At 33.9% G+C, this 25,303-nt stretch overlaps 1 protein-coding gene across 26 annotated transcripts in view; it reads left to right on the forward strand.

The window, feature by feature from the left end:
- Positions 1-25,303, forward strand: part of ANO5 (anoctamin 5) — a 91,702-nt gene that overhangs the window by 18,178 nt on the left and 48,221 nt on the right. For 7 of the 26 annotated variants that reach the window (XM_016920573.4, XM_063783920.1, XM_063783929.1 and 4 more), the window contains exons 3-6: positions 1,223-1,273; positions 11,045-11,158; positions 15,919-15,987; positions 17,253-17,537. In XM_016920573.4, the coding sequence (XP_016776062.2) occupies positions 1,223-1,273; positions 11,045-11,158; positions 15,919-15,987; positions 17,253-17,537 (519 nt within the window). Of the gene's footprint in view, positions 1-1,222; positions 1,274-8,200; positions 8,243-11,044; positions 11,159-15,918; positions 15,988-17,252; positions 17,538-25,303 lie in introns of all 26 variants that reach the window. The other 19 variants (XM_016920570.4, XM_063783919.1, XM_063783925.1 and 16 more) reach the window with 4 other exon arrangements.

Consider the following 25,303-nt stretch of genomic DNA (forward strand, 5'->3'; position numbering starts at 1 on the left):
CTCGTTCACTTCATTTGCTATCTGTTGTATTTAGATGAGCTAGTGGAATTCATTCAAGGTCCACAAGTAGATATAATCACATATAAGTGGATTCTAATTATAACTGTATTTTAGGCCTGTATTTACTCACATATTCTCAGTCTTCCCACAACTTTTCCCACCGGTTTCAGTATTACTTTAGTACAATAGATGCATTATCTTGTAATTTATATTAAATATAGCAGTATGAAAATTGTTCATTTTCAAAATTATCTTTCATTCTCTTTTAAAGAACACAGAGAAATTACTGCTTTTGTGGCACATTCTGTTACTTTACTTTTGTAGCATTAGGTATATTTCCAAGGTGCTCTTTGAGTATGTTTTAAATATGTCTGTTGCACATTTTATCTGCTATTTTGAAAACTGATTTGCCCAGCATTATTTGGGCATAATTTTTCCAAGAACAAGGTAAGTGAATTACAATCTGGACATGAATTTCTGATCATTTCTGTTGGTTGATGTCTCTCCATAGTATTATATTGTACCTGTCACTAGAGACTGCTGAGAAGTCATTGGGTGTTATCTCAGGTCTGTGTTCTGTGGTGTGTGGACCATCGTGTAACCTGAGGAATTGGGAATCCACCATATACAGAGGGAGGCATCCCTATTGTGTTAATTATAAGTGGTTTGTGTGTATTTTTATATATGTATGGCTTTTTTTGAAGAGGTTATAAATTCAAATTATTAAGAATCCTGATGGTGTATTTTCCAAGGTATTCCCTTTAATGATTTCAAATAAATGTCGAAGGGCATAAAATAGCCAATTAATTCTGCCCTTCCTGTTGGTCCTCTTCAGGATGCAGCATCATAAAAAGATTAGACCTCCTTGTTATTTCTCAGTAATGTAGTAGTTCTTAACCATTTCTTGTATCTGATTTTTTTTATGATTTGATAAAGCTACCTCCCAAATACTAATTCTCTCTGAAGCTCACTCTCTTTCCTCACTGCACAGACAAACACACCCTGCCCCACAGGCACATTTACAGATACATAGCACACACACATGAACACACATGCACATGTATACACATATATATGCCCACAGTTTTGCATATGATTTAATGTGGTTCCAGATTAAGTGTTTCTGCATAGAGATTACAGAGTTGTTACTGAAACTTAAAAGCTCCCTTTGCTCCACCTGCACTATTAATAATAGCATTATATCTTCCCCTGGTACTGTTAGCAGAGCCTGAGCAGCAGAGAGACCAGCTTTCTCATCAATGAAGAAACAATGGTAAGCAGCGACCAGTACTATCCTTTCTTGCATGGACACAAATGGGGCATCTTTTTGTAGTCTGCAATGATGATACTCTTTTCCAGTTCAGTTATTTGACATGTTCTCATACATGGTATTTGAGAATGTATTACTTTAGAAAAAAAAAATCAGTTTCTTTAGGTTGGGGAAAAACACTTCAGACATATCAGTGAGAATGACACACTGAGTATAACACTTTGCTGGGATTTTATTTTTTTCTGTGAGAAAATGAAGGGTCTAAGAGGTGTAATGACTTGACCGAAGTTATTGATATGTTTAAGGGGTTGATGCTTGACTAGCACTCAATTTTCTGAGGCTTACTTAGTTCAGTATTCTTTCTCCACTGCATCACTCTTCTTGTCTTTAAGTACGTGCCTGAGGATAATCATGAAAAACTACAATTCATTTAAAAATCAAACTTAAATATCAATTAAAAGGTTGGTAAGGGGACCTGAAACTTTTCATTAGTTGCCTAGCAAGTAAAAAATGCCTTTTGGGAAGATGGAGAAATAGAGTTATATTCCTATACTGATAATTTTAGCAAGGATGATAGTTTCCTTTTCACTAGAGTACTAATCTTTTGTGTTTTGGAATGAGGATTGTGATATTGATCAAATTAAACAATTGAAATGTTGTTTTGTTTTCTTTTTAAATTTATTTTTACTTTTTTTTTTTTTTTACTAAATAAAGCATTTTACATGATTCCAAAGTTGAAATCCACAGATCAAATAACATTTAGATGAGCCTAAAGCTTATACAATTTTGATATCACTCTTTAAGAAACATATGGAAAAATATTTTCCTTTAAAACATTTACGAAAATATTTTACCACGAGAACACATTGCTGGAGTCCTTCCTAAACCCTTGGAAGGGGTAGATGCAAGTAAGATGCCCTGAAGATTAGACTTTATTAGCTTGAAGGTAAATCTATCTTAGGTTGAAAATATGAAACAAAGTGTTTTCAGAGAAATCTTTCTTCTTTGTCCTCTCAGTCTTTTTGTATAATAGTTACCATTTTTGTTTGGTTTATTTTTCCAATGCTATTACAAATGTTGCTAAAATGAATACCCTTGGGAATTAGTCTTATAATATTTTGGTCATTTTATTTTTCTCCATGGAATTCATTTATCAGAGAATAAAGGTATATATAGTAATTTGTAATTTTCCCATATATTGCCAAATTCCCCTGCCTTTTGTGTTTGTAACAAACCTATGAAAGTGCCTGTTTCCCCACAACCCTATCAGCAGTGTGTTGTTATGCTTTTAGATTCTTGCCTGTCTCATGGTACTGAGATAGATAATGGCTATTGGGAGCTATTTCACTTGGCACAGTATCTTAGTATCATTTAAAATTGCATTTCTCACAACATGTGTGAGATATTCATCTTTTTCTACATTGAGTGGTCATTTAAATTTATTTTGCTATGTCACTCTGTTCATATATCTTGTCCATTTCCTGTCAGGTTTTTTTTTTTTTTACTCTTGATTTTTTTGGAGCTCTTTATATATATTTATTGTTATCTCCTTGCCTGTACAGAAGTTGCAGATACTTTCCTCAAATATGTTAAATACATATAATTTAATTTTTAAATTCTAAGTGACTTTTAAATGATGTATGATATTTGATTCACTATGTTGACATTGTCTTTGATTAAACAGTAAGTTGTTAAACAGTAGGCTTCTTTTTAAAAATATACTTTATTTTAATATAGTTTTAGATTTTATTATAAATCTATTTATTATAAATAAAATCTAAACAGAGTTTCTTATACCCCACACCCATTTTCTCCTATGATTAGAATCTTACATGAGTATGGTACATTTGTAACAATTAATGAACCTATAGTGGTGCATTATTATCAAATAAAGTTCATGCTTTATCCAGATTTCCTTAGTTTTCCCCTAAGATCCTTTTCCTATTCCAATATCTCATTGAGGATGCAGCATTGCACTTAGTAATCATGTCTCCTCAGGCTCCTCTTGGTTGTGACAGTTTCATATAATTCTTTTGATTTTTATATCCTTCACAGCTTTGAGGAGTACTGGTCAGGTATTTGTAGAATGTCCTTAAATTGGGACTTTCCTGATTTTTTTTTTTTTTATGATTAGACTTGGATTATACGTTTTTGGAGGAAGATAATAGAAGTGTCGTTATCTTCATGTCATATCAAGGGTATATTCTATCAACATGACTTAATCACCCTTAATGTTTTAACCTTGATTACCTGGCTTGAAGTAATGTTTAGCAGATTTATTCACTGTAAAGTTACTCTTTCTTTTTTTTCTCCCTTTCCATACTGCATTCTTCAGATGAAAGTCACTATTTGCAGCCTACACAAAAGGATTGGGATTATGCTCTCCCTCCTTATAGGTGAATCCATTATTTGGAATTGTTTTGTGTGTAGGGGAGATCTTTCTTCCTTTCTTTTTGTCAGTGTGTACTTATGGATATTTATTTTATACTTTATGTTATAAACCAAATACTACTTTATTTTCTTGCTCAAATTGTTCTAGCTTTGGCTATTGGAAGTGTTTTTTTTGTTTTTTTTTTTTTTGTTTTGTTTTGTTTTGTTTTGGGACAGCATCTTGCTCTGTTGCCCAGGCTGGAGTCCAGTAGCATGATCATATTTCACTGCAGCCTTGGATTCCTTGGCCCAAGTAATCCTCTCACCTCGGCCTCCCTGAGATTACAGGAGTACACCACCACATCCAGCTAATTATTATTATTATTATTATTATTATTATTATTTTGGAAATTGGGTCTCACTGTGTTGGTCAGGCTGCTCTCAAATTTCTGGGGTCGAGCAGTCCTCCCATCTCAGCTTCCTGAGTGGTTGGAATTTCAAGACATAAGCCACATCACTTGGCTGGAAGCTTTTCAGTTGACTCCTGTGTTTCCTTGGTATACCCCTATTATTGTGTTTAGTTTTGTTTTGAGTATTTTCCTACTTTCTGACAAGATGCTCCAAATTCATTTTGTACATTTCCTGCCTCAGTCCTAGAATCAACTGTGTACCCAGGAAAGTTTTTTTTTTAAATATATCATAGAAATATCACAAAAGAAAAATCTGTATAAATTAGGGTCCTGTTAGGCCTACTCAGTGTAGGATAATTTGAGAAGGACTTCTTAAAAAGACTTTTACAAAGATGGGGTGTAAGGGAATCTCAGCATATATAGGTGTAGTAATCTTGAATTTATTAAAATCCATAGAACTGAAGGGAATAGGGTAAGGAGAACTTACTGGAACCCAGAAGGAAGAACTCATATACTACAGACATTATCAAGAGGCTCAATGATCTTTGGTGAGGGGACACAATCTTCCTGAATTCAACCTTAGGAGGGAAAACACTATGTATTCTTTCCAATCATTCGTGAGAAGCAAGAGGTCAAGGGAGCTCTTTGGGTACCTGCACAGGACAAAAAGCAGGGTAGAGAGGAGTGGAGAGGGAACGTGCTGGGATAAACCAATGTAATATCACTGGATATGTTTTTGGGTTAAAAAAAATGGAATCTTACGGTTCCTACTGTGATTATTATGACAGAAACTCTATATCAATTATTTTATAAATATATAATAATGCAATTTAAAATTCTATTTGAAACAAAATAGTGAAAAGTGAATGAGTACCTAAATGATTACACAGATTGTCAGTATAGAAAGGTCACTAAAGCCACTAAATGAAATATAGAAAGATGGAAACTATTATGCTTAAGAGAACCTATCTTAGAGTGACTACTGTAGGGGATTGGACAGAATAGTTTGGTAAGTATTTAGAGTTTAGTAAGCAAAGAATGGGAATTGAAAAGACACACTAAAGGTTGCTTAAATAATGACAGATATGCAATTAACAGATTTTGAAGGAGTATGGGCCTTGATCACCTCAAGGATGATATTCCAAATATTTAATAACTGATATGGCACAGGCACAAACCAATCAGAAGGAGTCTTTGAGTAAAATGACAAGAAGCAATTAGTATCATATTAGCACAGTATTTATAATTGATCTGTGCATGTATTTAGATATTATCACCTTATGATTCAGTCATGAATTCAGTCTCCTAGTGATTTCATCCAGTTTCATGGCTTTAAGTACAATTGATATGCCATCTCAATTCTCAAATTTAAGTTTCAAGTGTAGTCATTTCTCCTCAACTTCACTTTTAAATATCCAAATGCTTTCTCAGCGTATGCATATGGATGTCTAAAAGCTGTCTCAAGATTAATATGTCCAAAATGTAATTCTTTATCTTCCCCTGCAAAAAAACTGCTTGTCTGAAGTCTTTCGCATCTCAACAACATGCATTATATTCTTTTCGTTGCTCACATCAGAAATTTATGAAAAAAGTTTTCATCTTCCTTGGTTCTACATTAAATACAATAAAATGCACCCATTTTAACTGTGTAGTTTGATGAGTTTTAACAAACTATAATTTATGTAGAAAATTTCCATTACCTCAAAAATTTCCCTTTAGCGGTTTTCCTCCTACCATATTCTAGCAACCGCTGATTTGTTTTTCTTTCTAATGTAATATATAAATTGAATTTTACAGTATACACTATTTTGTATATGGCTTCTGGCTGCTTTTGCTCATCACAATGTGTCTAAGACTCATCCAAAACTCCAAATATTACTAATAAATTGATTCTTTTTGAATATATCTGTACTAGAGATATTATTGTTTATTTTATTGCTCAGTAATATTTCATTGTATGGATATACTGAAATGTATTTGTCCACTCATCCATTGATGGATATTTGGATAGTTTTCAGTTTCAAGACCATTATGAATAAGGCTATTATGAACATTCATGTAAGAAGTGTTTTTAGAGATGTATGTTTTCATTAATCTTGGGTAATTTCCTAGGAGTAGAATTTCTGGGTCATGTGGAAAATATAGGTGTAACTTTATGTAAAACTGTCACACTATTTTTAAGAGTGGTTGTACCATTTTTTATTCCTGCCAGCAATGTACGAGAATTCTTTTTGCTGTACATCTTCACCTACATTTGATATTGATATTGATAGCTTTTTAATTTCAGTAATTCTAGTGGATAGGTAGTAGTATCTTGTGATTTCAATTCTCATTTCTTTTTTAAATAATGATGTTGCCCGTCTTTTCATGGGCATATTGGACATTCATAGATACTCTTTTATGAAGTGTTCAAATCTTTTCTGCATTTAAAAAAAATGAGTTGATTATCTTTGTATTGACTTGTAAGAGTTGTTTATGTATTCTGGATGCGAGACCATTGTCAACCTTACTTATTGTGAACATTTTCTTCCAGTTTGTTGCTTGCCTTTTTGTTTACATAGTGTTTTTAGAAAAGCACATTTAGAAGTATATAAATTCAATTTCTCATATTTTATCTTTTATCATCCATTCTTTTTATGTTCTATTTAAGAAATATTTGCCTACACCAAAGTAGGGGAGATTTTCTAAGATTTTCTTCAGTTTTATAGTTTTAGTTTTTATGTTTAGGTCTGTGATCCATGGCAGTCATAATGTGGCCCTGCATGGTCCTTTGGTGTGGGAGTCTTTCATTTTTCTTTACAATTCTTTAATGAATTTAGGGAAAACATCTGAGAAAAATAGTAACCTGTGAATCTCATGAAAGATACCAAGAAAATTAAAACACTGAGATGAAAAATTTCAGGCCATCAGAATAATATAGGTTAAAATATATTTTATGTAATGACCAACATTTGTCCTGTATCTTTTGTATTTTAAAACAACAGCAATATTAACTCCTCTGTCTACATATAGAAGACATTAGTTTACAGGGCAGGAATTTTCCCTCCAATAGTCACCAGTTGCTTAGACTTCTTCAGCCTATCCCAGGAAGAGACTAGGTTAAGTAATTGTATTGGATTATTTATCCATGCATTACACTATAAAATACACTCAATTCTTGCTCATTTATGCTATAGGTTTGGTTTTCTTTCAAATATAGTTGAGTATCCCAGATATTTTTAGGTAATTAACCCTGTATTTTAAATAATGACCATGTAATTGAAGATTGGAGATAACTCAGCATTTGAATAACTGAATGACTTTTTATGTATTCTATTATATTGCATGCTCATTAAATTAAAAAAAAAACCTGGGTAAACTTTCCATACTACACATCATATCAGTATAAATGTAGTAATTTTACTTTCTTTTCCTGATATATACAGGCATACTTAACAAAATATCTATTTTACTTTATATTTTTATTATTTTCATGTTTTCCTTTATTATTATTATTTTTCTCTTCTCTTCCTTAATTACATCCTTTGCAGGGACATGGATGTAGCTGGAGGCCATTATCCTTAGCAAACTAACACAAAAACAGAAAACCAAATACTGCATGTTCTCACTGATAAGTGGGAGATAAATGATAAGAACACATGGACTCATAGAAGGAAACAACAAATGGGATCTTTTGGAGGGTGGAGGATGGGAGGAGGGAGAGAAGCAGGAAAAATAACGACTGGGTACTATGCTTAATAACTGGGTGATGAAATAATCTGTACAACCAATCCCCATGACACATATTTCCTTATGTAACAAATCTGCCCTTCCTGCACGTGTACTCCTGAACTTAAAAAAAAGTAGAAATAAATAAAATAAAATATAAATCCACAAATATTTATTATTTTTAGTCACTAAAGAATTTAGGAAAATTTACTTGAGTCTCCTTAGTTTCTTTACCTGTTTATTGCTTTCTTCCCATTTTTCTTCTTTTTTTCCTTGCTAATTTGTATCCTCCAGTTTGAAATATCACACACACACACACACACACACACACACACACTTATAAAATGATCATACTAAGGGTTAGTTTGTCTGTGTCTTTTTTTTGGAATCTTTACTGTAATTCTGGGCAGGAAGTGCTAATTCTTTATTGGTTGCTTCACAGCCTGCAAAGCGATTCAATTTGTTCCTGAGGCGGCGGCTTATGGTAAAACCAGTGCTGAATGATGCTGCTTATGCTCTGAATGGCTGCAGTGGTAGCCTTAGTTATTTTTCTTCTAATGAATACTTTGATTTGGGGGAACATTGTCACTAATTCCTAGTCCCCAGGCAACTGAAGTTTAAGAATAGTGATTCTTAATTTGTTCTGGATTTGGATTAAATCTATAGATCCTCTTCCTAAAATGTATACACATTCTCACACATACACATAATTCATACAGTTTCAGAGGTTTATGAACTCTCATCAGGAATGCAGGGTTTTATTTTGTTTTGTTTTCACACAGAGTCTTACTCTGTCGCCCAGGCTGGAGTGCAGTGGTGCAATTACAGCTCACTGCAGCCTCGACCTCCCTGGATCAGGTAATCCTCCCACCTCAGCCTTCTGAGTAACTGGGACTACAGGGGCACACCACCATGCTCAGCTAATTTTTGTATTTTTAGGAGAGATGAGTGGTTTCACCATGTTGTCCAGGCTGGTCTTGAACTCCTGAGCTCAAGCAATCATCTCACCTCGGACTCTCAAAGTGCTGGGATTACAGGCATAAACCACCACACCCAGCTGTTAATTCAGGTGTTTGAACCACAGAATAAGTACGTCCTTTACAGAGAAGCCACTCAGATGTTTACATAATTACAAATAGATATTCTAAGGACAAATCAAATATAAACAAATGTACACACATGCTACAAAATATATTTATATTATGTTTTGAGCAAAACAAAAGCATGATGTGTGTTAGTAACATTCAGTTATATGTGACAGAATTATCAGATTTTTCTGCCTCAACCTTAACTGATTTTTATTAGTAGTCCTGAGACATGTCCCTCATGTTGACTTACAAGGCTCCCAGTGATTTTTTTCCCATATTTAAAACAGATTTACAGTGTATCATCAGGGTGTGATATAATGATAGAAATCTGTGTTTTCCTAGCTAGCCTTTGGCTTTCAGAAGGACAGTATGTATACCTATTTTTGACTGAGCACTCTGGAAAATCACTGGAGTTACTATTCTCTTAGCTACTTGGTCTGTTTTCTAGTTGTCAAATACTCTGAATATGAGTTTTGTTAATTCATATGTGCACATGTTCTGTTACCAGAACTGTTCTTTGTGTACCCAGATTTAGCTTATGTAAACAATGCAAGTACCTGTAAATATATTAGTTTTTGAAAACAAAACAAAAAACAACAAAAAACCCCTCTATCATACAAAATATGACTGTCACAGACTTAGAGAAAGAGGACTATTTTTTTCTTCTAATTTTTGAGCTTTGATTTTATTTAGTCTAAGTAGTATATTATTTCTGCCTCAGTTGCCTTCCAAGAATTTTGGTGAATTTCATAAGATGCTAACGCTGTGATGATTTATAAGAGTGCCAATGATTTGTTTGGGTTTTTTCTTTCTTTTCAAGTTTTAGTGATTTATAATCAAAGTATAGTGTGATAGCAGTTTGATTTTTCTCAGGTTCTTTTACTTTCTTTTAGGAAATAGGAGATGATTATGCATCCTTTGGCTGAGGTGAAGAGAACTCAGACATAACATTTGAGTTACTGTATCTTGGCACTTAATCTCTAGGTTCCCTAGATTTTTTTTTTTTTTTTAATTCTTAGTTCCCTTTTCCACACATTTCTTCCTGTGCATTGGAAGCTAGTTTTTTTTCTGAGACACATCAGCTTTGCATCAGCTATGTAAATGCACTTACTTTGTTCATAGACCACAGATCAAACATGAGACTTATGGCTTATTTGCATATAACTGATCCTCATCCATTCCCTTTTCTGGGAGGCCTGTCTCACCTGACTTGGGTAAAAAATCCCATAGGGTACAATAAAAGAAACTCATGGATTAATAGAAACACTAGTTGTGAAAATTAAAACCATATAGTTACTCATTCGCAGGTGAGCTAAAGCAATTGGAAAATTATCTCATTGACAGCCACTGTATTATCTATTTGCATAATTCTAAGTGTAATAATACATGTAGGCTAGCAGGAATATTAAGTATTAGATATAAACTTTTAATAAAACCAAATCATTCAAACATGAAATCTCTTTCTTCTGAAGCGCTCTCATGTTTTTGCTGTTTTTAAAGTGAAGGAACTAATGAACTAACTACACAACATGTGAAAGTTGAACTTGTTAAGTGTAATTATTATACTGAGATAATTCATGCAAATTTAAACAAAGGATTGATTTTTGCTCACCTGGGAAATTGATGTTGAAGGGCGAGTTGCATGAAACCTAACTTGTGATGCCAGCTAATAAGCTACCTGCTTTCTAATATTTAACTGCACCTTGATTTTATTTTAATCCTTACAAAGTTGAATTAGGAAGTGACAATTTTATAAAAACATAGAATAAACATTAATCATAAGCTTATTTTCTTATAGTGAGACTCCATTAATTGGTCTGTAATTAATTATACCCCCAAAGTTGTGTGTAGCCATGAATTATTTAGTGGACTAAGTGATATCTTGTTTGATGAAGAGAACAAGTCAGTCTCTGAATGTGCATTTTGAGATCAATTTATACATATATTCATTTCATATTTTGGTATGTTTGCAGCATTTTTGTTGTATGTGCATGTAGTTAACATGCTTATCTTCCTCCTGAGTCATTATTGCTTAATCTTTTATATGGAATTTCACTTTATAAAGCAAAGCATAATCTGTTGCTGAAAACTCTGGTTATTTGTCTTGATTTGACTAAATTATAAATAATTCCTTTTGTGCTTTTGCCATTTCAGAATAAAACTATAATTTACAATTGTGTCATTTATGTCTCCTGCAGTTTCAAAAAAATCAGCAAAGCAAAGATTCTATCTTCTTCCGAGATGGGATTAGGCAAATTGATTTTGTGCTTTCCTACGTTGATGACGTAAAGAAAGACTCAGAGTTAAAGGCGGTAAGTGCATTATAACAGAAGTGGGAATAATAAAAAGAAGCACATTTTATAATTTCACATGGATATCTGGATTGAATTATGTTGTAAAAGTGAGAGGCCCTGAAGTGTTACTGAAAACTGAAACTGAATGAGATAACTGTAAAGTAGGCAGCCTAAGAATAGACATGTAAAGTCAATGTTATCTTTTTGGATATTTTGCATACTAACTTATTTTTCTTCTTCTTCCAAGTAACTGATTCTTTTTATAGCTCACTTTAGATATTAAATGTAACATCCAAAATTTGAGGTATGTGTCTGAATATAATAATTACCTTTTGTATGATATTTTCATTTTGGAAATGTATGACTAATCCATTGCTCCAGGTATAGCTTTTATATTGTACTCTATTCCTGATTCTCTTTTATTTGTATTACACATCACTTTATGAGCTTATTTATTCATGTTTTTACTTGTTTGCTGTCTCCAACACTATAAATTAAGTTTATGAGGCCAAGCACTTTGTCTTGTTCACCGTTATGTACCCAAATCCTAGAACAGTGGTTGGAGTATAATGGATGCTCAATAAATACTCAATATTTGAAATCATAAATTAATCCATTTTTATACACATATGTGTGTGTGCATACACACACATTTACTTATGTACTTACAACATAAATGTCATATAAAATAAAAATAAAAAATGAAGATATTATTCCCACAAGACTCCATGCATATACAGATCTGTCCCTTTTTTCCACCCACTGCCTGGAAAGCCTTCTACCAGGCCTCTGAAATTCATGACCCATCATCATTTTCATCTCTTCTCCGAACATTCCCTTCAAACCTCTTTGAGGTTTTTTGCTTTCCATAGCAGTCCTCTCAAGTGATGGTTACTTTTCTTTACACATTTCCCTAGAGATGGGGTAAATGCTGCTTGCCTTCCTTGTATCTTGTTGATTATACTGTGTTCTCCTTCACTTGTCCCTGAAATTCCTGAGATTTAAATCTCATCAGATTTATTATTATCCTGCATTGCTTTTGTCATTTATCTGTCTCTGCATCTTCTATTCCTCAACAATTTTAGCCCCTGGATCACTGTCAGTCTTTCCAGCAATCTTTTAAAATCATTGATAATATCAATTCATACTTAGATGATTATTTTGACACTCTGGCCTCTCTGTTCCTTGAACTCCCTTTTCCAATGATCTTAGCTTCCACTCAGCCATTCACTCACCTAGAACTTGTCATTACTAATAACTGCAACTCTTTATAATTTTGTTTTACATGTACAACTGTCTGATTATACCTCAAATCTTTCTGATCCACATTCTTCCTCTTTCAACCTCACCAGGACCAGATAAGATGCAATCGTCTTACTGCTTTTTGCTGCTCTTATTCCCCTCTCAATCTTTATTCAGCTTATGTCTCGTGGTCAACAATTGTAATTACTCTGTTACATATCCCAGCAAGTCCCTTGCCCCTCTCCCAGTTGTACTTGACAAAATAACAACTTTAGTTAAACCCAACCCTACCTACTACATGCCAGCACACATGCAGAAAGGAAAACTTACAATTTACTGACTGACTTTACCTTGTATTTGTGCCCATGGACCTTAACTGGGTCCTTATGCTGTGTGGCAATCATACTTTCCTTCCATATTCTGTTGTCTCTCACTTTCTTAGATGACTGTTTTATAATGTTTTTTTCTCTCCTCACACCTCCAACACCTCCTCCTGTCTTCAAGCTTAGCTGATCATTTTTTTCTGTTTCATTGAGAAAACTGAAGCAAGAAGAGAAAACCTATAAATTTCTACCACCACATCTGTCCATCCACCAGGAGTTTTGCCTGTGTAAGCTATCTTACTTTGTGTTACCATAGACAAACTATTTATCCTTCTACCTAAAGCCAACTGCTCCACTTGTGCCCTGCATTCTCTTTCTTCTTGCCTACTATTCAGGAGTGCCAAAAACAACCCTCAGGTTTAGGGGTTCATTAGAAAGAATCACAGGACTCAGTATATAGTCATGCTTATGGAGATGTTTTATTACAGTGAAATGATAAAAAGCAAAACGAGCAAGGGAAAAAGCTCATGGGACAAAGTCTGGAGGAAACCAGGAGCAAGCTTGTGAGAATTCCCTCTCAGTAGAATCACAGGATATACACTTACTTTTTCCAGCAACAATGTATGAAAACACATGTGAAATATCTATTGGGCAAGCCCATTAGAGTGCCCTAGGTTTTTATTAGGGGCTGGTTACCTTGTCACCTTCTGCCTAGCACATACCAAAATTTCATACTCCCAGAAGGAAAGCAGATATTCAGCATAAATAACACTGTTTGTAAAAACAGTATAGGCAAAATGAGCCACTCATCAGTTCTGGGAGTGGAGGGAACTCTTCAGAAAAGCAAGTCCCAGACACTAGGACCAACCTTTCTAAAGTTGCAGGCAGGCTTTCTAAGGATAGCAATTTAATGCCTGCTTTATTAACTCTTTTCTGTATACCTATTTTGGGATATTGCTCTGAAAATTAGTTCCTCTTTCTCCTAAATTATATTTGATATTCTTTACTGGGCCATTTTCTTCCATGAATAACTAGGCTGTTAATTTTTCTATATTAAAAAGGTATGAATAAAAACCCTCTTTTTGTTCCAGTTTTCCTATTAGCTACTATTTCTCTATTTTTTTTCTATTCAATTATATATTAAACCTATTCCTTTCAAGCCTTCATTCCAACCACTCTGCCCATCTCCTTGTATAAAATCCAATTGTCAAGCCTCAGCCCTCATCTTACTTGACCTATTAGCAATATTTAACACAGTTGATCCTTCCTTTTCTATTGTGTATGTTCTTCATGTGGCTTCCAGGACTCCACATTATCTTAGTTTTTTTCTTATTTCACTAGTTGCTCCTTCTCAGTCTTTACTTCTCCTAAATCGCTTATTATTAAAGTACCTCAGGGCACAGTCCTTAATCCTCACCTTTCCTTATCTTACACTGATGTATTTGATGATTCTGTCTTACAGTTTTAAAATCATATATTTTATGATTTTATATACATTAATCATACAATCCCAGAATTCACTTTTCCAGTCCACATTTCTCTTCCAGCTGTGCATAACTAAATGACTGTTCTGCATCTCATACCTTCAATAAGGTACTGGCATAACAACAGACACACAGGCCAATGAAATAGAATAGAGAATCCAGATTTAAATCTGTGGATTTAAAACAAGTTCATCTTTGACAAAGGGGCCAAGTGCATACAATGGAGAAAAGATAGGCTTTTCAATAAATGATGCTGATGAAACTGGATAACTATATGTGGAAGAATGATACCAGATCCATAGTTCTTACCATACAAAAGATCAAATCAAAGTGGCTTAAAGCTTTGACTCTAAGACCTGAAACTATGAAACTACCAGAAGAAAGCACTAAGGAAATGCTCCAGGACATTGGTGCAGACAGACTTCTTGTGTAAGACCAGGCAATTAAAGGAAAAATAGACCAGTGGGATTAAATCAAGCCGAAAAGCTTCTGCGCAGCAAAGGAAAAGTGCCCATTGTTGGATGAATAGATAAAACGTGGCAAATACATAAAATGGAATATTTTTCAGCCATTGAAAAAATGAAATACTATCATTTGCAGCCATCGATGGAACTGGAAGCCATTATGTTAAGTGAAATAAACCAAGCACAGAAAGACAAATGTCATATGTTCTCACTCATGTGCAGGAGGTAAAAATGTGGATCTCATGAAGATAGAGTAGATTGGTGGCTACCAGAAGCCAGGAAAGGGAAGGGGAAGGAGGGAGATAAAGGGGGAAAAACAATATAATGCATGTATTACTACTGAACTGTACACTTAAAAATGGTAAAGATGGTAAGTTATATATGTATATTTTAACTCAATAAAAATGTTTTAAAAAGAAAAAATACTTTTTTTTGTCATCAATACATTGCTTTAATAAAAGCTGCGTGGGTGGTTCACACCTATAATCCCAGTGCTTTGGCAGGCTAAGGCGGGAGGATGAGTTGAGGCCAGGAGTTCAAGGCCAGCCTGGGCAGATAATGAGACACAGTCTCTATGAAAATTTTTTAAAAAAATTATCCGAGTGTGGAGACACCTTCTTGTAGTCCCAGCTACTCAGGAGGCTAGGGAGGATCACTTGAGCCCAGGAGTGTGATGCTATAATGGGCTGTGATCACAACTCTGTACTCCAGCCTGGGTGACAGAGTGAGACCCTGTCACTACAAAACGAACAAACAAATGAAAAACTAAGCACCCAAGTGGTTATTTTCAGTAATGACCTATAGTTAAATTTAAGTTTACTTTTTGCTAAGTGAAGCCATTTTGTCCTTCAGGATTAAAAAGTCTTGATGACATGCTGGCTTAAAATTCCATTAAATGTATAGTTTATTTGAAGAGTATTGATCTTTGTAATAGTGAGTCTTTTCAACTTGGAGCATATGTCTCTCTGTTTATAAAGTTTTTTTATAATTTATGTTATTCAGTAAAGTTTTGTACATTTCTTCAGATAGAGGCTCTGCATATTTCCTGGTGATTATTCCTGGATATACTGCATTTTTGTAGTTGTTGTGAATTATAGTACAAGAGAAAAGCAGTACCTGACATTCAGATGGAGCATTTTTATATACAACCATGGGAGGGGCAGAGAGCCATCCAGAGTCACAGCCATTGTATATTGAATCTGTCAATACTGAGCAAATAAAACAAAAGCATTCTGCATAATTCTGTTGATTTCTTTTTGTCATAGGAAAGAAGAAAAGAGTTTGAAACTAATCTCAGAAAAACAGGTCTTGAGTTGGAAATAGAAGACAAAAGGGTAAATGTAGTTGATAATTTATACCAGCCTCTTTAAGTGTTGTTTTCTCCTATTCTGGCCTTTGCCTGGATAGACTCTGTGTTTGGGGGCAATACAATAGCTCTTTTGGCTACAGATATGTGCACCGGGATGATAGGGCCTGTAGTCTTACAGGTAAGTAGATGAGTACTGTGAATATGCAGTAATAAATGGAACACTTTATAAATTGACACAGTTTGCATTCAGGATACAAAGAAAAAGAAGAAGTGGACTTTTTATCATAACGGTTTCATTTTGAAGTCTGCCTATAATCTGGTACCCTAAATAATTAACCAGGCTGTCTTGCAGCATAACCTGCTGTTTAAGCCAAGACATTCTTTCTGTTCATGAATATACCAAATTTTCTTTTTAAAGTCATTTTATTTACTGTTTTTCTAGAATTTCCTTCAAAATTGTTTTTAAAGGCCTATTTAATATCTTACCCTATCTATGAAATTTCTAATAGTTCCAGCCTGGGCAACATAGCAAGATCCTGTCTCTACAAAAAATAAAAAATAAAAAATTAGTTGAGCATGGTGCCTGTAGTCCAGCTACTTGAGAGGCCAAAGCAGGAGGATTGCTGGAGCCCAGGAGTTTCATGGTTGTGCTGCTGCACTCCAGCCTTGTCAACAGAGTGACGATCTGTCTTAAAGAAAAAGAAAAGAAAAACAGAAGCATTACTGTCTAGTTCTCCCATTTTCAGTGAACTAATAAATTATTATACCACACAATCCATAATTTCTCCTATGCCATGAACCTTTGTTACCTAAAGTTCTTCCTCTTTGTGTAGGCTAAACAAAGAAGCTGGGTAAGAAGAGTGAGTACATTTTACAGTTTATATGTATCGCTTATATAACCTAAGTAAAATTTTGAGCTTATAGCTAGTTACTAAAGACTTAAGAAATTGCCCAGAACCGCATAGGTTATTGTGGATTTAGAGATGAGTATACATTGACCATGAAATATATGTTTAAAAATAGTCTTTCTCTGCATGTGTCTTTGTATGTCTCTCTTTCTGTCTTTCACATATATACACACATTATATGTATACATATATACATGTTTTTGTAACTATAACTATATGTTTTGTGAATTTTGTTTTCTCAAAGTTTTGCCTGAAAATTTCAAAATATTGAAAATGCTTTGATGTGTTTGAGATTTTATAAAATATTATTCATCTTATTTAATCAGCTCAATAACAAACTGATCAGTAAGCTTTCTGCTGTTTTGCCTTTTTTTTAATACAGGACTCGGAAGATGGAAGAACTTATTTTGTCAAGATCCATGCCCCTTGGGAGGTATTAGTTACCTATGCTGAAGTCTTGGGAATCAAAATGCCTATTAAGGAGAGTGATATTCCCCGCCCTAAGCACACTCCTATAAGCTATGTGCTTGGACCTGTAAGACTCCCACTGAGTGTGAAGTATCCCCATCCTGAATATTTTACTGCACAATTCAGCAGACATCGGCAGGAGCTCTTCCTCATCGAAGATCAGGCAACCTTCTTTCCATCCTCATCAAGAAACAGAATTGTAGGTAGAGAAGACCTTTTGGCACATCCCTTCAAATACGAGATGTATGCTTGTGTGTGCTTTTATACATGTGCAGATGTCGTACCATTTCTGCAAGGTGCTTCTGTATAGGATATAAGCATTTGGTGATATTGGGGAGTTTGAAAGTCTAATTAGACCACATAAACGTATTACCCTCCCTAACTCTCAAACTGTTGTTTAAAAGTGAGTGGTTGATGGTATGGATGTAGTAAAGAAAGAGATGTTATACAATATTGGAAAAAGCAATTAATTGGGAGCTAGAGGACTTTGATTTTGTAAGATCTTTGTAAAATGGTTTTACAAACTTGGAGTTTGGTTTTATACAGTCAGTGCGTAGTAAAGGAACTATCATTCCAAATGGAAATGAAATGTTTTAATTCCTTTATATATGGATAAAATTTGAGAAACCTCAAAACTTTTTTTTCCCTTCATTTACAACTATTTTCTGCCTTCTAAATAGTCTTGTTTTCTCTGCATTTGAAGTCCGAGGATCTTTAAGTTTCCCATTGAAAACCTCTCTCAGAAAGAATCATGGTTTTGTGCCACTGTTTCTTTGTGCTTAGATTGGAATAATATCCACTTCATAGGTTACCCAGATAATTAAATTAGTTCAGACATAAAGAGCTTTGAGCAGTGCCTGGCTTGTACCAAGTGTTCAACAAGCGTTAAGATGTTATTATCATTATTTATCTGGCTTTCAGAGGGAAAAAAATAAGATTGTTTGTTACCTTTTATAGCTTGCTTATTTTAAAAAATTTATGATTGACACATAATTGTACATATTTATGTGATAAAATGTGATGTTTCAATACATGTATACATTATGTAATGAACAAATTGGGATAATTAGCATCTCCATCATCTTAAAATTTTTCATTTTTTTGTGATGAGACCATTCAAAAACCTCTCTTCTAGCTATTTTGATACTTCATTGTTAATGTTAGTCATCCTACTGTGCAATAGAACACCAGAACTTATTCATCTTATCTAACTATAACTTTGTACCCGTTGACCAATCTCTCCCCATTCTTTCCTCCCCCTACCTCTTCCCATTCTCTGCTAATCACTATTCTACCCTCTACTTCTATGAAAACAACTTTTTAGATTCCACTCATGGCTGAGATCATATGGTGTTGATCTTTCTCTTCCTACCTTAATGTCCTCTAGGTTCATATTGTCACAAATGACAACATTTCATTCTTTTTATGGCTATATCTAGCCATAAAATTTATTTAATTCTGTGTGTACACCTTTTCTTTCTTCATTCATTCATTGATGGACATTTAGATTGATTCCACATCTTGGGTATCATGAATAGTGCTGCAGTAAACATAGGATGGCAGATATCTCTTAGACATACTGATTTCATTCCCTTTAGGCATATACCCAGTAATGGGATTGCTGGATTATGTGGTAGCTCTATATTTAATTTTTTGAGGACCGTCCATATTGTCTTTCATAATGGCTATACCAATTTGTATTCTCATCTGAAGTGTGTAAGACTACACACTCTCCACCTTCTCTCCACGTCCTCTCCAACGTCCTCTCCAACACTTTCTCTAGGTACTCTCCAACACTTGTTATCTTTTGATTTTGTTTATTAATTTAATCATCAGGGTTCTAACAATCACAAGATTCTTTTCCTTGAGATTACTTACTTTATTTTCCTGAGGAATTAGAGGTCTGATTCCATGTTTTTTCTAGTTCCTAAATAAATATTTTTAAAATTCACTGACAGGAATAGTCAACAAAATATGATTCCTAGAATTGAGGATATGAATCCACAAACTAAAAATGTTCTTCCTTTTTTTAAACCAGGATTAAACAACAACAAAACCTAAGTCAGGATTTATGGGAATAAAGAGCAAATGACATGGAATCAGAAGACCTTATTTCAAGTCGTAACTCTGCTACTTTCTAAATATGATCATTTCTCTTAAAACAAATAATGATAATATTGACATGATTGTGAAAATCAAATGAAATAATATATGTAATGCACTTTGAAAACTGAAAAGTATTTTAGAGATATTTGTTACATTGAAAAATTGTTCATAAAAAGCCAGTGAACTCGTAGGAACAAATTAGGAACTTGATCAGGAATAGAAATGTCAGTATTCATTTACCTCTACTTGTTCTTTGTGAACAGTGTCAATACCTTAGTCGAATTCAACTTTAAAGCACACTTTATCTTCCTTCATAGTGTAGCAACATTGTTCTTGCTTTATTGAGGAAGATATTTGGGAGGTTAATGTAGACAAAGTCCCTTCCTTTTTATCCTCATCCATAACACTTGTTTCAATGGATATACAAACTGAATAATATTACAAGAGCATCTTACATTAATATAGAATTTCATACTTTTCAAAGCATTTCACAACAATCATGGCATCTGAGCTTCACAATATATAGTAAATAGTATATAACCCATATATGTGATATGTTTGTTTATATATACATCAATATGTAGATTTGTGAATGTGTATATGATGAATATATATGATTATGTGTTTACACCTTTTATTGTGGAAAAAGGTTAGACTTTTTAACATTAACAAAGCTCTAGATTTATCCAGCTGTGTCGGTGAAAAAGCTTACACTATCAATATGAGATTTAAATTGAACATATGGCCAAGGAATTTCTATGTGTATAGAAAGAGAAACAAATAAGATACATCTAATCATTTTAGTTACAATGTCCTCCTTAAAGATGGAGAATTAATTTTTATAGGACACCAATGCCAAATTTCAGTGCATTTATAATGGAAAATTTTCCATTGCACTAATAATACATAATAATATGGATTCATGTCAGTATCTTTTTTTGTCAAATAATATTTTACAGCTGGATTTTATACATTCTAAGTGTACTTCATCCCAACACAGTTGCTTTTTGATAGTGTTTTTAAAAAATTCTTTTATCCTAAATTTCAGTTTGTAAAATGTTTAAAAATTTTCAGATTCATGAATCCAACACCTACAAATCACGTCTGTGTGCCTATTGAAAGCACTCATGTTCCACATGCCTAAAGCCGAACTTTTAACTACCATTCCCACATGTCCTCCTGACTATCAGTACTAAAAAGCAGACAGACAAAAGTGATGCACACCGGGTCCTCTCCTAAGTATCCCTTTTCCCATGAACAGCACCTCCATTCAGGCATCAGCCAGAAGCCTAGGATTTCTTTATACTACCTCTCCTTTACCACCCATGTTCAACCCATCACTAGGTTCTATCAGTTTAACTCCTAACTCTCTTTGAATCTGTCCACTTCTATCTCCACCTTCACTATTACCAAATTATCCAAAATTATAGTCATCATTCATGAGATCTACTGAAATGCATTTTAATTGGTCTTCCTACCCATGCTTTTGCTACTCCCTAATATAGACAACCAGAATGATCTTTGTAAAATCAACTCTGATAGGGTCAGCCCTTCAAATCTCACCATACCTCTTATGGCACAGATCAGAATTATTAATGTGGCTGAGAACTACATGATTCACTTCAGAGGAATCAGAAGATTTTGAAAATTAAATAATTATTTTTCTTTTTTTTATTAGTGTTCATCTTCCCATTAGTCTTACCATTGTATGCACAATGCCCAGTATATAACACTCTTAAGTATTTTTAAGTAATGAATTAATAAGATGTACATTATTTCATCACATCATTTTATATTATAAGCATTTTCCAATATTTCAATATCACTTTTATGGTCATTTACCTTATTAAATTTTTTAATCGTACAACTGAAGCACAGTTTCATCCTCATTGTGAAAGTATCAAACATTAAAGAGATATATATCATAAAATGAAAAGATAAGTTATATTAATCCCCATTTTACTTATTTTTCAGTGGAAAACACTCATCAGTTAACAGTATATTCTTTCATATCTTTTTGTGACAGTAGATATTAATCTATCTATTCATTTTAATGGTTCTTTATATTCTATAGTATAGATATAATTTTATTAAACATTTTCACATCTGATAGCTATTCAGGTTGTTTCCAACTTTTCTGATATTATAAACAACTCAGTTTGCAAGCTTGTATTTATACATTTCAGCATAAATGTAAGTTTTCTGCTAAAAGAGATACACATGTAAAATTTCGAGATCTAAGGACATGCACATTTAAATTTTTACATGTATTACACTATCACACTTTGCAAAAAGATGTAGTCATTTGGAGTCCTGGTTACAATATATGGGAGTACTTGGTTTTCCACCTACATACCTTTCTGGACACAAGAAATTATCAGTCTTTCGTGTTGTCTCTTTTCTTAATGGACACATAAAATGATAGAGGTCCGTAAGTCGTAATTATTACAAGATGAACACAGCCATGTGACCACCACCAACACCTAGAGAGAAAATATTCTTAGCCATCCAGAAGCTCTAGTGTCTCCTCTCATTCACTATTCCTTGTCTCCTCTGCAGAGATAGACTAACTTCTTACGGCAGAGATTAGTTTGGCTTGTTTTTAAATTTTATAAAAATGCAATCATACAGTATGTGTTGTTGGTAGTCTGGCTTCTTTAACTCAACCTTTATTTGGGTGATCAGTTAAGCTCTTGTATGAACTTTTGTTCATTCATTTTCATTCTTTGGTATAGACATTTATTTGTGTATGTGTCATTATTGTTTTAATTTGCGCTTCTCTGATGTAAATGAGATTGATCTCCTTATATATGTTTATTGGCCATCTAGATACGCAATTTTGTGAAGTACCTGCTAAAGTCTCTGGTCTGTTTTCAATTAGATCTTCCCTTTTCTTGTCAATTTGCAGTAGTTATTTATATATTCTTGATCTGAGTCCTTTATTCATTATATATTCTACTGATCTTTTGTTACTTTGTGTTTCCCTTTTGAATGTTTTTAGATAAACAGATGCTTTTAATTTGAATATACCCCACTTTCTCAATTTTTATGTTATGAATAATGCTCTTAATATTCAACTCACACCAAGATAATGAAATTAATTTCATATACTATCTTTTAAAAGTTGTATTATTTTACTTTTTACATTGACAACTACTATCTACCTGTAATTAATTTTTGTGCCTTGTACAAAATGTAAGTCAATTTTTTTCTCTCAAGTGTATAGTCAGTCAGGTTGCACCAATTATTGAAAACATTCAACTTTTCATACTGTTTTACCATGCCACCTTTTCTTATAACCTAAGTATCTATATATTCATAGCTCTACTTCTGAATTTTATTCTGCTGATTTACTCCATCTGTTTTTGTGTCAGTACTTAGAATATTGAACTTTCTCTGAGTTCTGTAGTCCCTTAAAGCAGGGACAGTTAAAGGAATCATTTCACATTCTAGAAAACTGTTTATTACACAGAACTACTCTTTACCATATGACATAGATAATACTCATAGATACCCCTTCCCTCAAGTTTGACTTGACAGTACCATTTGCCACACAGTTCATCCTAAATTCACCTGGTAATTGAAGTGTTCATCTGTGTTACTTACTTGCTTTTATTCCAAGAAAAAACAAAACTCATATCTCTATGTCAAGAAGTAGTTACAGCATGGAGCCAGGTGCTTAGGCTAAACTCCCATGGAGACTGGGAGATGAGTATGCTGCCTTTTTTGATACTTACATTCAAAAGTGATTACTCCGAGAAAACATAAGAAAAAAATGCCTGATTTATAAAATTGGTAAGATCCTTATTTAGCTTTTTAAAAGACACACATCTCAAAGAGACAAAGAAAGAATTTATAAGTTTTCTAAAAAAAATAGGAGGGGACTTCAAAATTTTCTGGAAAAACAGAATTTAAAAAATATATATAAATTTTATTTATCACCATAAGCTTTCTCAGGTTCCAGCCATTTTTTGTAAGTGATCATAGCAGCCATTTAGTCTTTCCCTGAGGAACTGAGGGTCCTGGGAATCTAACCATGTCAATGCAGTCTTACTTGCATTATTAACTGAAGAAAAATGGATGCCCCTTCCACACATTTTAAGATTAAGAAACAAAAAGAAGTCAGACTGAGCCAAATCAGGACTGAAAGGTGGATGCCTAATGATTTCTCATTGAAACTCTTGCAAAAATTGCCCTTGTTTTATGAGAGGAGGAGCAGGAACATTGTACCTGTGAAGAAGGGCTCTCTGCTGAAGCATTCCAAGGAGGTTTTCTGCAAATTTGGCTAATTTTCTCAAAACACTGTCATAATAAGCAGAAGTTGTTGTTGTTCAGCCCACCAGAATGTCAGCAAGTGAAATTCCTTGAGCATCCCCCAAAAAACTGTTGCCATGGCCTTTGCTCTTGATTTGTCTGCTTTTGCTTTCCCTGAACCACTTCCACCGCTTGGTAGCCATTGCTTTGATTGTGCTTTATCTTCAGGATAACACTGGCAAAGCCGTGTTTCATCTCCTGTCATAATTCTTCAAAGAAATTCTTAAGGATCTTGATCCTACTTATTTAAAGTTTTCATTGAAAACTGCTTTTGTCTGCAGGTGAACTGAGTACAGCAATTTTCACACCCATTGATTGGAAAATTTGCTCAACTATAATTTTTCAGTCAGAATGGTGAAAGCTGAACCAGTTGAGATATCTGTGGTGTTGGCTATTATTTGTGCTGTTCATCATTGGTCCTCTTCAATTAGGACATGAACAAGGTGATTTTTTTCCTTGCAAATTGATGTGCATGGTCTGCTGCTGTAGGTTTCATCTTTGACATTATCTCATCCCTTCTTAAAATGAGTTATTCATTTATAAACTGTTGATCTCTTTAGGGGGATTGTCTTCATAAGCTTTTGGTAAAGCATCAGTGAGTTCACCATTCTTCCCCACAAGCTTCATCATAAATTTGATATTTGTTCTTGCTTCAATTTTAGCAGAATTTATGTTGCTCTGACAGCGGCGCTTTTCAAACTGATGTGTCCTTCTTAGTCTCTCAAACTAAATCCTGTTCGGACATGTTATAACAAGTTAGTATGAGTTTAATTTTGTGCCAAAAATTTGAAAACCACACATATCCATTTTTCATTAGTGTTTTGAAGACCCCTTTGTACTCCAAGAAAAAGGAGGTGGGGCAAGTCACTTTGCCTTTTGGCACGAGGGAAAATCTAGTTCCTTTACATCTATCCTTACCCCTGCAGTTTCTTCCTTTTGTTGTTATTAACAGTTTCTGGTAACAAAGGCCAGACACACTTCACTTCCTCCAAATTCTTATTCTTCGTTTTATGAGTGGTTAGCTGAACTGTTTATCCCCATTGATCCATCAGAACAAGCAGTTGACCTGACTTGACCAAACTTTAATTAAGCTTCTCTTCTCCCTATAGGAACCTGAACACTGACCTACCCTCAACTTGAGCCAATATTGTCATGTATAGCAGCTCCTCCTTAACACAAAGAAAGATAATCCCTGACACTTGCTTACTTCTCCCTATGAATGAAATCACTTTTCTGCCTGACATTTCAGATGTTTGCAGATCTCCTGAAACTTTCTTTCTATTGCAGTAGTCCCTCTCCATCTTTTGCAATAATTTTTTCAAATAATGTATTTTCAGGCCTAAATTCAGGGTTTTTTTTTAATTTTAGAATACTGTGCTTTACTTATCATAGCTTTATAATACATCTTAATACCTGGTAGTGTAAATATTTCCACTTTGTTAACATCCCAAGATAGAGTTCTTATTGTGGTGAATCTTTCCTAAGGAAGTAATCTAAAATATGTAAAACAGGTCGTATTTATGACATTATTTGTAAAAATTAAAA

The sequence above is a fragment of the Pan troglodytes genome, chromosome 9 (genome assembly GCF_028858775.2).
Source record: "Pan troglodytes isolate AG18354 chromosome 9, NHGRI_mPanTro3-v2.0_pri, whole genome shotgun sequence".
Classification (NCBI taxonomy): domain Eukaryota; kingdom Metazoa; phylum Chordata; class Mammalia; order Primates; family Hominidae; genus Pan; species Pan troglodytes.